The 15067-nt window shown below is 35.4% G+C and overlaps 1 protein-coding gene across 2 annotated transcripts in view; it reads right to left on the reverse strand.

Moving 5' to 3' along the window:
• Window positions 1–1204: 1204 nt before the first annotated feature.
• Window positions 1205–15067, reverse strand: part of IL1RAP (interleukin 1 receptor accessory protein) — a 159770-nt gene continuing 145907 nt past the window's right edge. The window contains exons 9-11 of one of the 2 annotated variants that reach the window (XM_062210153.1): window positions 13688–13837; window positions 12057–12200; window positions 1205–1923 (exon numbers count right to left, since the gene is read on the reverse strand). In XM_062210153.1, the coding sequence (XP_062066137.1) occupies window positions 1205–1923; window positions 12057–12200; window positions 13688–13837 (1013 nt within the window). Of the gene's footprint in view, window positions 1924–5423; window positions 8762–12056; window positions 12201–13687; window positions 13838–15067 lie in introns of those variants that run through there. The other variant, XM_062210161.1, reaches the window with a different exon arrangement.

Here is a 15067-nt window from a genome sequence, read left to right on the forward strand (position 1 = left end):
ACTTCAAAAAGGTCACAAAAATGTAATTAAAATATGTTTATATTGCAGCATGAAAATTTGAAATCCATGCATACTTTCTCATAATATGGATTTCCCATTAAACTTTTGAAGATCCCATATATTTGTCCCTGACTTGAAATAAAATGGCATGTGCCTTTTATGTTTTTGTGAAATTATTTACAGAAAAGAAATACTTACCAATGTCTATATTCCTGTGCATATCGGCATTAAAGACAGACCATGTATGTTATACTTATATATGGCTTCTTTTTCTCTTCTTTCTTACCTTCTGATCCTTGTAAGCACTTGTATTTACTACAGTTTCTCACAATCCTGAATGGGAAGAAGGTTTTCAGGCACCAAACTCTACACTATGAGCTATCAGTTTCATAGTAATAAAAATAAAATCTTTGCATGAATTTTCACTTTATTTTAAAATCTCTAACTCCCCTCTGATCCATTTCCAGGTCATTCTTAATACACATTAGAAGTAAACTAAAGACTCATCTATGGATGCTAAACCATATTTTGATTTCCTGAAATGCAGTATTTTGAGATATGAATATAGAAGTCACACAAAGTAGAAGGGAGATGAAAGGCAAAAATATGTTAGTACTAGTGAAGTGACATAAAAATATAATTTTATTAATGCTAACAACATCAGGAAGCTTAGAGAACATTAGTTTACAGTGAGGCAGAGTACACCAAGTATCCCTGGATGGATATTCTTGGTTCTTTGGGGGAAAATGTGCTGTAGATTTTTCTGTTGAGCTTTGTCCTACAGCCTCCACCAGAACCTGTTCCTCTCCAGGATGCTTCCTTGGGAAATTTACCCTGTTAGTGTTGTAGCCAAAGCACACCAGACTGGCTCACACATGAGACTGATTAGCAAACTCAAAGAAATATTTAAATTCTCTGCACACTTTTAAACCACTGGGCAAGACAGAGGATCAGACTTTAGGCAACTTACACATACTGACCTTCTAGGGCCCAAGAAGAGTGTGCTCTTCTGAGGCCATTAGAGGCAAGCACTCTGGATTCAGGTCCTTCAGGTCTTTTGTCTCCTAGAAATAGACAGTTTTTAAAAATCAATAAAGGGGACACAAATCTGATAGTCCACTAGATGATAAAAACGTCAGTTATTCCCATAGGTTCATGACATATGTTGGTAGAGAGAGCAGCCACCACCCACCGCACACCGTCATTATAGGATATAAAAGTCGTTGTTATTGGATAAATCCGTGAAATGGTGAAGAGCAAGGGCTGAGATCTGGGGAACAGGGGGTTCCAATCTGGTGCCATTTTGTATCCATTGAGTTTCTGACTCTTGGGGAACAGGCTTACAAAGGTGTGTCTCCCACTGTGGCTGGGTATTAATCTCTGCCCGACTCTTGCTCCTTTGGTGGCTTTCTCCTTCACAGTAGGTGACACAGCAGCGACAGGCTGCAGAGGGCTTCCCTCGGTGCTTGGACACTGTGTCTGAGGCTGGAGGAGCATCTGCAGCCCTCTCTGAGCTCTGTAGTTCTGGCGGCTCTTTCAAACGACTTCTCCTTCTTTGAACATGATCCAAACTGATGTCAGACTGGGAAGAGAAGCTCTCATTCCAGCCAGAACTGGCACTCAGACTTCTCAGGGGAAGAGCCAACCGTAAGGCTTTCCAGAATTTGGAGCCAGAATGTTTGGACTTTTCTCCCTTCCAGCTCACAAAAGAAACAGATTCCTTCAGCTGCAGGATGCTTGGATGTGGTTGCTCAAGGGGGCGATACTCCACCACAATGAGTTTTGTGGCAATGGAGTTCTGGCACATGACACCGAGTTTGAACTCCAGCATGCTGATGCTCTTTTCTGTCACATAGTCTGGACTCAGGACAACAATCATCCTTCGGCTCCTCTGAATGAAATCAAAAACTGCTTCCACTGTATCTACAGGAAAATAGAAAAAAATAGCATAGTGTCTAGTAAAAGCTTCCCAGTTCATCATGCCCATCCTACAAAGGATGGGAAATGAATAAATATTTAAGAATACAGGATCTCAGTGCTACATGATATACCAAGGCAAGAAATGTGATCTACAATCTATATCTGCTCTTTCTAGTGGTTGCTAAGGATCTGTTATCCTCATGGATGAAGATGGGTCTCTACTGCAGACCTTCCTTGCTTCAGCTGTCTCCTTGTTGAATTAATTATTCTTTACCATCAAAAACAAATATAGATGGAGAATTAAATTAATTACTTCAAAAGGCAGCGAATTTGAGCTCTGCATGTAAATTATTTCTTGTTTTGAACTCTTCAATCCAGCAAGCTATATTTGGTGATCTCAGATTTGATGTCTTCAAGTGTTTGAAATACTGGACAATTATTGTGGTATCATTGTATGTTTTCTTACTGTCAAATTGAATAACTTCATAAATTTTCTCTTGTTCCATATATAAAATGTCTTCAAGTCCCCTCCACTCTTTGATCACTTTCTTCCGAATAATATTCAGCATATATATGTATATATATATATATAAATACATATATGTGTGAGTGCATGTGCATGTGTGTCTCTCCTAATGGTAGTATATTCAACAGGAATAAACATTCTATCACAGTCTGACCAGTGCAAAGCTCCTCCCAGGATCCCCAGTTTTATCTCTTGATTGATATTTAAGATTTTTGGAAATGACATCAAACAATATAAACAATACTCCCTGTTGTCAACTAAAATTCTCTCACTATCCTTTCTGTGTGAAGAATTCGTCTGATAATTTACTAAAGGGACAACAATAACAACAGCTAAGAATCAGTCAATTAGTTAAGACTTCTGGCAAAACATTCAGTTCTAATGCTACTGACAGGGATTTGGACTGGCCCCAAAGGAAGTTCTTTAAATTAATAGAGTGCTTAACTCACCATGGTGTTTAGGAACTTAGGCAATGTAATTATCTGAAGAGAAAGAATTCTAGATAGTAAATCTTAACCATTGACAACTCAGAAAGCAGGTGTCAGCTTTAGAATGAGGCTGAGTACCTAGTCTTTCGGAGTTAAAGCTGAAACAAGGATGGAGAGACTTTTTACCCTATGGAAATAAGGTAAAACTGCAATTAATTTGTTCCATATGAACTTCTCAGTGAATGAGGAAACTTAGTTTCTTACCAGATTGACTCTTTCTAATTAGTGGTTTTGATATGAGTTGAAATGGAAGTCAGAAACATATGTGCTCAATTTTGGAGTTTTGACTGGTTTTAACAAGAGTGTAAAAATGTTTTAGAGAATTTTTTGTTTTGTTTTTTAATGATAAACCTATATTTTCATTTGTCTTCAGAGACTATATCTGTGTGTGTGTGTGTGTTTGAGTGAGCATATGTGTATTGATAATTTATCTGTACCCTCTAGTCCTTCTCAGAATATTCTGGAAAATATCACAAATAAAAGAGGATGAGAGTGGAAATCTGCTTCTCTTGGCTCATGAGGAATGTTAAATAAGCTTAAGGTAACTAAGGTAACATGAATAGCTTCCCAACAAAGGGAACTTACACCAATTGTGTTTGTGTGTGTGTGTGAGTCTGTGCAGTGCTTTATTTCAACTTGGTCATAAAAAATGGTCTTTCCATTGACTATACCACTATTGAAACATTTTCTTAGATCCGCTAAAAATGTTTACAGCCTGTGGTTATTCATTTCTTTCTTTCTTTTTATTGGTACTCCTTCCACAAAGTGAGAAATTTACATTTGAATGGCAGCAATGCTAAATATAGATATAAGTGGTGAAATGCCAGACACTGAGGAATGAATGTAAGAGATGCTTGTCAGATAGGGTTTGGTCTGTATGTTGGGGTCTTCAAGTGATATTTCAAAGGCATTTGCCTCTTTTGTGGAATTTTTTCTGAATTTTTGGCATTATCAAAATTCATATTTTTGAGGATGAGAGTATTATTTTTTATGCTAAAGTATATTTGGGGGATAGTTCCATTTGTTAGATTGCTTACTCTGTTTTGGCTCAAAAATGAGGTATGGTTATATAGTAAACAAAACCAGGTTTCTTCTGTGGTATTAAACTTATTTTGTAGTCATGTTTTCTGGTCTATAACTCTCCTTTGAAGGTCAAAATTTCCCTGGGATTCACCTAGAAGAAAACTAGGGCTGTAATTTTGTTCTTTTGTTAGAATAAAGAATGGGCCTATATCTCAGTGATCCTCTTAAAGCTGGAACCTCGTGAAAAGGGAGTACCAATGCTGGAAGATGTATCTGAATCCAAATCTTGGTTTCTCTTTGAAATCTGTTTTAATCTTTGGGTTATTTTGTTGTTTGAATCTTTCTATCTTTGAACCTGAATTCATCCATCAATAAAATGCATACGATGGCAGCAAACTTAAGGAGATGGTAGACAAATTAGAGATACTTTTATACAAATGCCTAGCACACAGTAGACATTTGAATAAATCAATTTGAGTAAATTATCACTCAATATCTAGCAGGGGCAATATTAAAATACTATACAGGCTAATGTATATCGATTCAATATCAATTCCTAAATTTAGAACAGCAACTTAATATGTGAACATATGTGAGTAATTTGGATATAAAAAATCTATCTATTCAGTTTAAGATAGATGGGGACAAAAAATACTTCTGAAACATTCAATCCCCTACACCATTGCTAAAGTTACCTGGAATTACTTGAGTAGAAACAGAGAAATAAGACAGACCACATAAATGTATCTCTCGTACCATACCATGAATTTAGAGTGAATGACCTAGTAACATTATCAAGCAACTACAGAAAATATCCTAAGAGTTTCAACAAGTAAATTGTAGCCACACACACATGATGCTAACAAAATGCTAGTCACTATTCTGTTCTAGAGGTAATTTAATTATGTTCATAATTGAAAATTATATCAGACACACCACTAAGAGATGCAAATTGTCAACTAGTAATACAGGGTATTAATTTTCTCAACTCATTCCAAAGAAACAGCTTTGTTGTTGCATTAAACCAATAAAAGTTAAGAGATTACTATAAGCTACCCAATTTCAAAGTTGAATGAAAAGGAATAGGCTTCTTTGTTTTAAGAGAATCACTCTCATTCTCTTCTCTTCTTTGTTCTCTGTCTCTATATCATCTATCTATACTTTATCTATCTATCTATCTATCTATCTATCTATCTATCATCTATCCATATCTATCTATAATCCATCTATCTCTTTACACACACACACACATACACACACAAAGATACTCTAGTTTGCTGAAACTACTTAAGGGGTTTTATCACTCACCTGTTAAGAAAATGGTCTTGATTTGAAGTTATAATTTTTCACAGATTTCTGTCAGAAATAAACTTAACTAGTGTAATTTATTAAATTCCTTCTTTGTAAGTGCAATTATTAACTTTTTATTCTTACATGATAATAAAGACATAAAAACATGCACAAAATAAAATTCAAAGCTGAAAATAAATGGTTTATTTTAAAAATAGGTAAATTTACAAATCAGATGAAAAATGGAATATACAAAAGTTCATGAATAAAATTAAAAAGGTAATCCTTAAATATTAAAACCTGTGTATAGAAAATGGATAGTTAATAAGTGATTTTTTATTTTCCAATACAATGGAGTCTTTTTTATTAGAATCCTAAGGAATCATCTATGTTACAATACAAAAGAGAATCAAATAAATTTTATATCATGGTCTTTTGTTAACCTGGGTACAGAAGGTCTTACAGAGGATACCCAAAATCATTGTTTTGTTTTTAGTGAGATGTGATTTGTTATTGCACTCTAAATTACAAGGATGTTTCCCTCATCAAATGTTCTGTATGGGACATGTCCTGGAGCATAAAAAGTACCATCAAATAAATTTCTTTAGGATGAGCCATTTCACTTAGATCTGATATACTTTATACAATAAAGTTTGGAAAATTTCAGTATCAAAGACAGCAATATAAATAGGAAAAAATAAGGAGTTTCTAAGGGCACCCAACAGCATTTGGGATAAATAGGGAATCCAAAAGTGCAAAGAATGCAGTACCGGCAAGAGACTGGCCACTACAACCCACTACCTAAAGCTTATGTAAGAATTGATGCTCAGTTTATCTGGAGTCCGCACTCCTGTAATCTTCTGAGAAGTGTTAATAGAGGAAATAGCTGTGATTTGTAACAAGGAAAAGAATGAATAAGGCTAAAAATATTATATCTAAGAGTGATTCTACATCATTGTTTTATAGTCAAGAATTCAAAGGTGAAGCTTTTCTCAATTTAAACAATCAACTTTCATATGTGGAAATGATTTATTATGAACTTTAGAATTGATGGAGGACACTTAAATGTGGGGAGCAATCTAAGATTTGCTTATCAACATTTGTACTACTGGGATAGGGTTTCTTTAACTTATGATTCGTTGTGCTTTTTTAGGATACTGAGACTTACATATATGTATATTTATTTTCCTTTTAACTCAACAGTCTAAATTGATGGGCAGTGAGATTAACATAACTTAGTTTCTAAATGTGTTTCCTGGGAATAGAGTATAAAATCAATTAATATCAGAGACTGGCTACTGCTTAACAGTGACCATGGAAGCTCTATGCACAAGAGATTCCACTGTACCCAAAGTCAACTGTAGTAGTAGTAAGCTGTTTGTACTAACAAGAGAAGGCAAGTAATAATGACAAGTACCACTCTGCCAAATGTGAATTTACAATTACTATTAATGTACCAAAAACACTAACACAAAAGCATTACAGTAAAAACGTAACAACTGGACAAATGTTCCAGTGGTTTGCCATATAGTACTGATGGCTGTTATTTTATACACATACATACACACACACACTTACAAATGAAGGTACGTAAAATAATCCATGGAAAAAAAAACAGAAATAAAATGTAAGTTTTTTGGTGCAAAAATTTTGAAATCTATGCATAGTTTTTTCTTAACAGCATTTTCCACAAACTTTTTAAAGTACTATCATATAATTCATGTGGCAGGATAGTGTGTACATATATATATATACATATATATTCATATATATGCACACATATGTGCACACTTTATATACGCATATCCACACAAATGTATAGAAATTTCATATGTGTGGATATATATACATATATACATGTATATATATATATATATATAAAATCTACATGTAACATAGATATTCACCACTCTGTAAACTTTGCACTTAGCTTTAACTTTTCCAAGTCTTGCAAACAATAAAATTTTACTTAAACAAAAACAAGTTTCACGGAGAATGACTTTTCAGAATGATTTAACTGGGGCAATGTTTGATCTATACTGGTGCATAAATTATGGGAAATATAACTAATTCTCTGAGACTGGTAATGTTAAAAGCAATACTCAAGGTTGCTAAGTCTAAGCTCCACACTTTGCAAGGAAGAGACAAAAACAAGTGAGGTGGGACCAGTTTCCTAATATTCACATTAAAAAGGCTAGGATTAAAAGACAAATCACCAAACACCCTGTAATGTGTATTTCCACAGGACAAAATAATTTCTGAAAGCATTCTGCTGTTATATCACTCTCCATTACCACCATTAGAAGAAGCTTTCTTTCAGAATGAATCAAATGTGGAGCCACCTGCAAAATCTGTTTGTTTGTTTTCTTCTCATTGGATCTGCACACTTTGAATAACTGATACAAGTAAATAGGGAGATGGAATGATACATATGGGTTGATCTGAAGACAATCAGGAATTTACTATAATAAAACAACAATCATGATGTATTTTTCAAATTTACAAATATGATGTCAATTACTTGAGATGAGGGTAAAGGTGATACAGTGGGTAAAAATGCAGCATACTTTTCAAATCAATTATAAGAAGCATTTTCAGTTACACTGCTTTATCTCATTCTAAATGGGTGATGGTGTGGGGGTATACTGTGCAGCTGAATGAGCCAGTGCGTTTGTTCATTCTGCTAGGCTCAAATAAATGCAAGCCCTGATTTTCTTGTTAATGAATAAGTAAAAATAAAAGAAAAAGAAATACTTGGAAACTCATAATGCCCCTGTTCAACAATGTCATATCTTAAAGGGATCTATATTTAAATCCATGGGTAAGGCTGATTCATAATATTAAGATTTTTTTTTAAGTAAGGATATATACGAATACAGACAGAGGATGCAAAAGGGGAAATCCACATCAACCAAGTCTTTGCCTGCAAAGAACATGATGATCTCAAAGTCTGGTGACAGGCTATTGACAACATATTCTAAACTTTAGTATTGCCTGAGAAGCAGAATAGCCAGCCCTGTCCATAGCATCCTGAATTGATCCCTATGGAAAAGCTTAGACAGAATTTTTTTCTGCCTATGCAACCACAAACTGGGAATGAAGAGTGACTCTTCCTTCCTGGAGTACACTTTGTTCTTTGTCCCCTTTCATATGTTTTTCAAGGATGAATAGGAGAGACCCTGCTCATCACTGCTACACCGCCTGGGACTTTTCTTCACTGGCATGGCCACCTGTAGCTGTTTCCAGAACCTGCCCTGTGGATACTTGGATTTCTCCCCCTTCCATTTAATGACCGTGAGCACCGTCTTAGCCCTCTTCAGCTCTTTCACCTTCGTCTCCTTCACAGCTTTGTACTGTACTAAAATGACGTTGATGTTGCCCCGAGAGGCCATATTTTCTAGGCCAGCCTTGAGCTCCAGGAGGGCTTGGGTTCCCTGGAGCACGTAGTTGGGGCTTAGGACAACCAGGAGTCGTCTGCTTTTCTGAATGAAGCTCAAGGTCTCATCTGTGACAACTGAGAAAGAAAACACCATGGAAATTAGTGTTGGCCAAGAACTCCCCAAGAGCATGGGGTTTTGGGGTTTGAGGAGCAAATGTAGGGAATTAGGGTAACAGCCTGAGAATAGAGGTGAATCTTTTTACCAGCAACAATTTGAACAACTTAATGCTTAGATTCAATAATGCTCTCACTAAACACGACTCTTCTTGGGGAAAGTGGAAGTATTCACTTACATTCCACCCCAGAAAGAATCCCAACAGACAAATAATGAAAATGTGCTATATTGCATGAAATTCATCTTCCAAAGCAATATTTGAAATATGAAGAAGAGATGTGTTGGACTCAAGTCAGTTTCTTCAAACTATCTGGTATGTTATGGCCCAGCCAAACCAGCTTTTGAGTCCTTTCTGCCCAAGGTTACTCATATATAAACTCTTTATTTCCAAAAATGCATAAACAGATATTCATTAGAAGTCACAATACTCCATTTTTGGCAACACAGGACAATAGTGATAGAAACCTTTATTTTTTGAAAGTCCCTTTCTGTTGTTGGACTCTTCCCTAAATCAAACTGATGTCACTATGTCACTGGAACAGGATCTTTAAAAGGTCCAGGCATTAGATGGCATCTGGCTAGCAATACATTCTCAACTCAGTTTTCTCTTTCTGCTCTAAAGCCCAAGTTACCCCTGAACCTCTCTCTAAAATTCTATGAATACTATGGAGGCATGCATCTAGACAGCTGCAAGCTGATGTGCCTGCTTTTGCAAATAAGCAAGTGCTTTCTGCAAGTAAAAAGAAGAAAAAGCAGGGAAAATGGAAACATGGTGTAATTGTATTCTAATGTCAAGAGCTTTAATGAATTCCTGTCACTATATTCTTGATGCCAATCCATCTCCTCACAGTTGCATATTGAAGATTGCATAATCTTTTACCTGGGGCTCAGAGTTACCAGCTTCAGGTAATGCACTGGAGTTGTGGAAAATCTATACCACGGCTTGCCATACCAATCTTATTCTTCACAGGTATAGAAGCTGTAGGCAAGTACTTGCAATTAAAACCTAGAATGTGCTGCCTGGAGGAGAATCTAGGAATAAGGATTTGTATTCTACAAGAAGTGTCACAAGAAGCTGACCACGTGTAAGCATAGCAAGAGATCCAGAGGCAAAGAAGATTAAGAGAAGATGGAAGAACACAAAAGAATACAAGGACCAGCTATCCAAAGAAAAACGCAAGGGTGATCATGTAGAACTTGACCTCTTCAGAGGATTATTCACTCATATTGGAGGATTCTAGCTATGTATATACTATGTATGTTTACACAACTTTTTCAACAGTAGTATATGTTGAATGGCTGTATGAATTGATAAATGGACAAAAAATACTCGTGATTTGAGTGTGATTTGCCCTTTACCTCTATAGTTAAGTCATCATTGCCTAGCAAATTTATACTGAGCAAGGTATCATCTGTAGAAAATAAGCATTATGGACTTTTGGATGGCTATGATTATAAAGTGATCAAACTAATTAAAACTGAACATAAAATCTTGTCTATTTTGTATCTCAATTATTCATAGATTTTTTAAACGATAAACAGGTGATTAAGGTAAACAGGATTTTAAGCGAAGAAGATTAGTTTGTCATGCTTAAGGTTAAACATATTATATATATTTCAGCAGTGAAGGGTTTAATAGTAGGTATAGAGATGTTACTGATGTGTTTTATTAAAAGAATTAATAAGGAGAGAATGTTCCAACATGGAAGCAGTCCATACAGCAGACTCATAGGATGGCAATCTTTTTAAACAGCATTCTGACCTCAGAATCAGCCCTTAAGGCATTCTGGTCTGGCTGGAATGCCCATGAGAGCATTTCAGGCATGCAAAGCCAAGATACTGTGGCAAAAATGTCTGACATGAAGGGTCTCTGTGTGAGAGACCCCAGTGGAAAGAAGTGGCCATCAAAAAAGGATGATGTATTTTCCTCTGAAGGGAGGATAGAATGTCCACTTTGCTTATGGAGTTATCTAAATATGACAGAGATTGTGGATTCAAAAGGCATCCATAGCCTTGGCAGCTCATGTCAAGAGCCTTGGGTGATCACTGACATCATACATAAGAGTGTTAATTGTTAAATTTACAACAGGAATCACTGTATACCACTCTACACTTACTTCCCGTGTAGGACTTCAGTCTTTAATGAGTTATGAGAGTTAATTGTAAAACTTGTTCTCGTTTGTTTTTTTTTTTTTTTTTTTTTTTTGTGCATGGGTGTGCAAACTGTTGAAATCTTTATTTAGTGTAGAGTTAGTCTTCTGCGTATAAAGTTAATTAAAAATGAATCCTAATGGAGAATGAGACTGGGAATAGGAGAGGGAGGAAGAGGTGGATAGGAGTGGGGGTGGGAAGGTGGGTATGGTGGGAAGAGTCACTATATTCCTAAAGTTGTACTTATGAAATTTGTACTCATTAAATAAAAGATTTCTTTGTTAAAAATTTTAAAAAGGAATTAGTGAAAAAAAAAAGACAAACGGACCATTATTTTGCGTGTTAATGTGTGAACCCAAAAAGAAGAGATGTGTTATGATTTTAAAACATTCAGCATTTCTGGTTTCATTTTCTTAACCACTAGAATACCCTGGTCTTCGTAAAATTTTCAATTATATCTCAAAAGTATAAGCTAACAAAGAGGAAGAAACGGACACAAACAAAGTGGAATCTGAGGAGGGATAGCTTGCCAGTAAATGAAAGAAAGGAAAAGGAAATAAGCAAAGGACAAAAGGCAACAGAATATTCTAGTTATTACCAGATAGTATTATAATGGAAAATTCCATACACTCTCAGTTGCAACTCAACTTTAGAAAAACTAAGTTAAACCTCATTTTCTGTAAATAACAATAATAATAACAATAATAATAATAATAAAACTAAGCTTTTTAATATTAGGTCTTTAAAAAACTGTAGGCAAACCAATTCAGGCCAGTCTAAACCTAAAAATCTAAGTGTGAGTAAATGGGATGTTTAAAGGTATGGCTTTAATAGAGCTCAAATCTACTGTACATATATAAATTTTGGACTTGGTAATCTTGAGGACTACCAAGAAAGGCAAATATTTGAGCACCTTAAATTGAGTTGAATACTATACATCTTACATTGCACTTTTGCTCCTAGAGAAGTCTATTACTTCAAAGAGTTGGACATTAAATATATAAAGTTGCCAACAGAAAGCTAAGACTCTCCCACATAGATCAAGGCTGATATTCTCCTTTGCTTTTTAAGGAGGCACCATTTGGACTCATCTGAAATACCTACTTCCCCCAGGAAGGCTGTCTCTGTCAAAGATGCACAACTTATATCCAAATTCATTCTCTAAAACTCCACGGAGAGTCAGTAAAACAAATTCCTCTTCTTCAGCATTCCTTGCATAGGATATATAAATATCATACTCCTTCCCATCTATGAAAAGAACACAGATACAATATGAATTAGAATATACAAGATGAAAAAATACAACATAAATTAGGAAAGTAACTCGATAGTATTGCATTTTTCTTAAATGAAACTTTTGCATATTAGATATGCTCTTTTTTTACATATATGAATCATGCCACGGATTCCAGTGTAGTTTTCCACTTCTGGCAAATCTCCAGGCGAAATGACTATTTTCAATTTAGTTTGATCTGATGTGTCTTTTAATCCCATCTTACCGAATTGAGTCTTCAGTGTAGAGAAAAAGTGAGGTTTGGCTCATACAACTTTGAATTAAAGAATCAGGACATAAATCATAAGTGCTGATAATTATTACCACCCAGAAAATTTCTACTGTGTGTCTCAGTTGATCGCTCATAAATATATTGGAATCATAAATGGAGCAAAACTTTTTGAAATTGTCAAAATTACTTATAACTACAAATAAATAAAACTCAAAATGTGCTCAGATTCACTGGATGATTTTCTCAAAGTTATAAATCATTACCCAATTAAAAAAAATATAGACTCTGTGACTTTCCTACAATCCTGCTTAATTAGAATCTTTGTAGAGTGAACCTAAGAATCTGTATGGAATTGGAAGCATAGGCAGAACTCAAAGCCAGACAGTTTGATACGTGGTGTGGGTGTCCTAACTGCAACTTAATCACTGAGCCAATGCCAGCCCCATGGGTCACCTTTTCAGTACAAAGAGTGTGGACTTTCACTGTTTAACACAAATCACTTGTATCTACTGAGCACCTGAAATGTGGCTGGTTGAAGGAAGATATGCTGTAAGTGTAAATGTAATATATTCTGAATTTTGAAGTTTTTAGGTATCTCATTAACTTTTTATTGTTCGTTGCATGCTGAAATAATAATATTATGAATAGATGGAGTTGAATAAGTATCTTCATTTGTTTGTTTTCTTTTCCTTTTCTAGTGTGGTCAAAAGAGAATTTTAAATCTCATATATGGCTATATATATTTCCATGTGAGCAATGCTAACTTATTCTGAATCACATTTATTAAAGGAAAGAGGATAATGCACATTGTGAAGATTTTTCACTGGTGAGACCTGAAATAATATAATTGTTTACAGCCTTTGTCACTACTGTTGAGGAACAATATTTTTCTTTTCTTACTATTTTTTGAATTATTTACTTAGTGTAGGATTAATCTTATGAGTATAAAATAGACTGAAAGTAGGTCATTGTAAAAATTAAAAGAAAGAATAAGAAAGGAAAGAAGAGGGAGTATGAGAGTATGGATGGGAGGGAAGGTAGAGTGAGCCGTATCACTATGCTCCTAAATCTGCATATATGAAATACGCTAAATTTGTTCACCTTAAAAATAAAAAATAAATTTAAAAAGATAATCTGCTTACATTTTCCAGCTAATCTAGATTTCTTCAAAAGAACATGTTTTCTAAAGATCACTATAGAAGAGATTTACATCAAACTTCCGTTACTTACCTAAAATGGTTTCATCTGTTCCAAAATGGGCTCGGTAAAATAGGACCATCTCCAGCCAGTAAACATGATAAACAACAATGAGAATCACCACTAGCAGGACTGTGGCTCCAAAGCCACATGCCAGTTCCACTGTGTATCTTGGAGCTACCACTGTAATGAATAACAGAGAAACAGAATTGATTTGTATGCCGTGATCTCAATGACCAATGATCTTACAAGTGGTTGGATAATTCAAGCAGTTGAACCATGCACCTGACTTACATGTATGAACAAGCATGATGGAGTTTACATACTACTTTTTAATAGCAGACTGTCATATTTACCACTTTTGTTTTCAGCACGTGGCACCTAGGAGTATATACCTGTTAGTTTATTTTAATACACTTTGATGATACAGGAATTAAAACAGAATCTTAATACTGGGAAGCATTTAAGAGATTACATAATTCAATTCACAATTTTTAATCCTTTGTTTTTTATTAATTTCTTTTTTGTTGAAAGGCAGAAACTGGGAGGGGGGAGAGAAATATTTCCCCCATTTGTTGATTTCTTCCCCAAGTACCCACAAGAGCTCAGGCTGAGTCCAGCCAAGGCAGAGAGCCTGGAACTCAATTCAAGACTCCCATGTGGGTGGCAGGGATCCAACTTCTTGAGGCATCACAGGGCGCACATTAGCAGTAAGTTGGAACTGGGATTCAAAACCAGGCACAGCATTATGGCATGTAAGTATCCCAAGAGCCACCTTAACTGCTGTGCCAAATGCCTGCCTATCAATTCACAATTTTATACTTGAATCTCCTCAAAAATACTTTTGAAAAATGTCATTTCATCCTGCGTTCATCTCTTGAGAAGAAATCCTCACTGCTACCAGGAGAAAATTGAATTGGTAGAATTTTAGTTATTGGCGCAGCTTATCTGAGTACCAATCTTAATGTGTTCTGATCAATTTTAGTTTCATCCTTTGTCCAGTGTCAGTTGGAAGGAATTTAATTCCCTTTCCAATATGCTGGAAATAGGCCTTAAAAACGTGTTTTTATTGGGCAGCACAAGGGGCACCCACTAAATGCTGAGTATCTTTGGCTTTAAAATGATCTCTCATGTCCACAGTTCTAGGATACACATTCCAAAGATCAATTTGTACTATCTGAGTATGGACAGAGTCCACATGACCTGCTTACTTTGTATGCTAAACCTATAACTCTGCAGCTTCCTCCGAACTATCAGAAATAGAATGAGGTAATTCACAATTATCCAACGAACAGCTGTTAACTCATTAGCCCTGGGAATAAGGTCCATCACAACTATGCAACTACCTTCCTGTCTCATTGCCATTGCACTTTCATCAGAATCATCAGGGATATTGAATGTTGTGCCTTTCTG

This window comes from Lepus europaeus, chromosome 2, assembly GCF_033115175.1.
Source record: "Lepus europaeus isolate LE1 chromosome 2, mLepTim1.pri, whole genome shotgun sequence".
NCBI lineage: Eukaryota > Metazoa > Chordata > Mammalia > Lagomorpha > Leporidae > Lepus > Lepus europaeus.